General features: G+C 42.3%; 1 protein-coding gene across 1 annotated transcript; it reads left to right on the top strand.

Annotated features, from left to right (window-relative positions):
- Positions 1 to 1217: 1217 nt before the first annotated feature.
- On the top strand, positions 1218 to 2405 carry CCR75_006479 (uncharacterized protein; the record flags this gene model as incomplete). The annotated part of the gene is made up of 1 exon (XM_067964549.1): positions 1218 to 2405. One exon carries the CDS (start codon positions 1218 to 1220, stop codon positions 2403 to 2405), a length of 1188 nt encoding a protein of 395 aa, XP_067816064.1.
- Between the last annotated feature and the right edge of the window lie 1041 nt (positions 2406 to 3446).

Genomic DNA, 3446 nt, shown 5'->3' with positions numbered 1-3446 from the left:
TACGCCACTCGGAATGATTGCGTCTGGAATTGCATGTTGAAGTCGCGCAAGTGATTGAACGTCTTCGTGTCATTGCCGTCGAACTCGTGCTTCAAAACGACGCTATTGCTCAAAAAATGCATCGTTGTCGATTTTACAAACCACCACGGATTCAAAGTATCAAATACAACAACTCGTATTTCATTAAAAAGCCGATCCAATGTCCAAACTCATCCCACGACGGAGCGTCCTCTATATCCTACACTTCCTCAGACATGAAATCTTCATCCGCAATCAATTCCCAATCCGAGCCATACGAATTACTCGAGTCGCTTTCCTCTTCTTGTATTTTGGACGCACCGGAATTACGTGCTATCGCCTGCTTTTCTTCATCGTCATCTTTTTCGTCCGATCCTTCCATCTACACGCACATGAAAGGCATCAGTTTCCGAGCTTTTCACACTTACGACAATGGAAACCATAAGAAATTCCCATACAGCTGGTTGAGGCCAGCGTCATCGCCCGCATCTAAGTAAAATCGATTTTGTCACTTTTAATCGTCGACATGACGCTTTTCAATCCAAATTCGCAGTGCCCGTCGTGGAGCAAATTTCAATATTATCTAGCCACTCTTGCATTCGTTAGAGCTTTACAAGACAGTAGCTCGATGGTTGCAAGAGGGCCATTTCTTTAAATGGCCTGCCCATGAACCCGAGCTCTCGGCACGGAACACGGGCTTCCCATGACCCTCCGACCATGGTCCCTGGGCAATAAATGCGCTGATTTATGCTCTGATTGGCTACATGTCGCGGGGTAAGGGTATCCATGTAGCAGTAGCCTTAATTAATCAAGTTATTCAAAAATCGATATGTACGTTTACTATGCTTCCTGCATCATGACCCGCCGCTTGCAGGCAAGGTGATAAGAAAATCCTCGCAGATGCGTTATCGCATCGGATCGACTTCTAGAGGTTACAATTTATAACACCTACAATCGGGCTTCTTCTTGATCGTAAAGCAGACGATAATCACTGTATTTTACTATGCTACGACAAATTTAATCGCCGGATCTGCAGGAAGGGACTATCGGTCCACCTTATGTAAAACGACCAGCGACAAAACTATCATCGATGATGAGTATGTCAGGAATACTACAACAGAATAAACTTAGTGGTGCGACATACTCAAACCGCCGACAGCCCTCATCCAAGACTTCATCTTTGCCACACCGAAAGCGCCATGCGTCTTCACGCCATGTTGGGTCTACTTCTTGCTGTCGTTATGTCTGCTGAAGCCTCGTTAGCGAGTCCAAATGCGCGTGAAGTGCACCCCAACGCTCAGCTTGATCCTGTTTCCCATGCTCTCGTTACGAAATTAAAGCCATTGCAAAAAGCTCTCGTCGAGAAGGAAGATCGGATTGATTTTCATGGAAACTTGTTGAAAAATATCTTCGATAAAATCGCGGAATTTTTTAACAAATTTCGAAAAAAGCCGAATACTGCATCGCTAGGAAAGAATGCCAAACAAGACATTGAGTTGAAAGAAACAGCTTCAGAGTCTTTCAGAGCTTCTCACGATTTCAAGCTGGAGAGCAAGGCTACGGGTGTATCTCAAAGTATTACAAAAGACCACAATGAGGAGCTTTCAATACCTTTTTCGGAACTCGCCACTCCCAATAACCGTGAAAGCCGGAAAGAAATCTCTCCGACGGAGCTGACGAAGAACAACGAGGCTGGCCAATCTTCGAGCGTAGTCCGCCCTGACCCAGCTTCCGTAGTCGTGGCCAATGACAACAAAATTCTCGAGAGCTCCGACAAAGCCTCTACGAAAAATTTGGGTAAAGATTCTGGAACTGATCTTTCCGATCTCACCAAGAGTCAAACTGATTTGCATGTGGCGAATTCGGACGCGGCGAATGTTCTCAAAAGCGGTACAAGCTATGTAGCAGACAGTTCTACGAAGCTAAATGGCAAAGAGGAATTGCATCACTTTAATAGTCATGTCATTCTACATCCAGTGAAGGAGAATCTGGATGAAAACCAGGCAACTGTTTTGTCGAAGACCATTCCGGAAAAACAAATGCTTTTGCAGGACGATTCTATGCTGAGTCCGTCTCAAGCAATCTTACGATTGATTCCAGAAGGAAAAATTCAAATGACCGCCGACGAATTTATCCAAAGGACGTCAAAGCTGGAAATTGATGAGCAATTAAAGGCACTGGTGTCAGGATTTAGTCAAGATAAGAAGACAGCGGCAAATTTTCTATTGAAAGCAGAAGATTCGGCTGCGAAACAGAATTTGTTAGTAGCTCTTATTAGAGATACAACTGAGAAGAATGAGATGAAGCTACCGGATGGTGCCACGCTGGATCAAAAAAGCTATAAGGAGCTTTTAAACATTATGAAGTCAATGGGGTTTGTCACTTAGTCAAATTGATTGTCATGCCGAGTTGCAAATACATAGCTGACATTATTACAGCGGAGCTAGCATGTGTCGCAGATTTCTGCCATCTTTGTCAGCAGCCGTTTTTTCTCGCTTCGTGCCTCGGACCCACGTGAAATTGCTTCATCACGCGTCGTGTACAATGACCCCTCTTAATTAGTATGTTTTGCTATTGTTTCGCTTATTTATTGAAAAATTGGACTTAAGTATTCTGTAACAATTTCAATATTAATTTTATCGTATTAAGAAAGCTGCATCATCAAACAAACATGAATTTTTCATCCAAGAATACATTTACAGCTGAAAAAAAGAATTATCCTAACACGACATATATGATGTAGACAGCCTAAAGCAGTATAGAGTAAGTTTAAGACTGATTTATATTTAAACGCATTAACTATAAATTCCTAATTTTAACCAATCGTAAAATGCCATCTCTGAGATAGACTAATACGTATTGCGAGCGTATTTTCAGAAAACCTCGTGTTACGGATGACGCTAGGTGTAATGGGGCACATTGGTTGGAGAACCGCTGTTGTGGTACATTTACTTTATGGTTAAAATACCCTATTATCTAATTTTGAAATAGTTTGTTAAATCCCATTTATTATGAGTAACAAATGTGGTTGCCGCCAGATATAAATCTGGCGGCCAAAATCTAGTTTTATTAGCTAGAATAAGGTTTTTAGATTTAAAAAATTAAATAAAGGCAGTTCCCCTTATGGTCTTAAAGCGTTAAGTGCCTTCCCAAGGCTTGTGCATCAATCTGTAAGAGATAGAGGCCTTTTTGGGGTATATCCTCTTGGGCACTAGTTGCCACTTGGTTCTACGAACTCCTGAAACCCTTAAACTAGCATTTTTTCAGTTTAATAGCTTGTGCGACTCCCTGAGTTGTTAAACCCATTAGCTTGATAGAACTAAGTGACTCTCTGAGTTTGAAAGTCTTCCTCTGACTTTAGGAGCGAGGTAGCTCCGCTACACTAGGCGTCATCCCTTCCAATGTAAATGCATGGGTCGCAACGTGAA

The sequence above is a fragment of the Bremia lactucae genome, linkage group LG7 (genome assembly GCF_004359215.1).
Source record: "Bremia lactucae strain SF5 linkage group LG7, whole genome shotgun sequence".
Classification (NCBI taxonomy): Eukaryota; Oomycota; class Peronosporomycetes; order Peronosporales; family Peronosporaceae; genus Bremia; species Bremia lactucae.
This window is presented reverse-complemented; position numbering and strand designations above follow the sequence as displayed.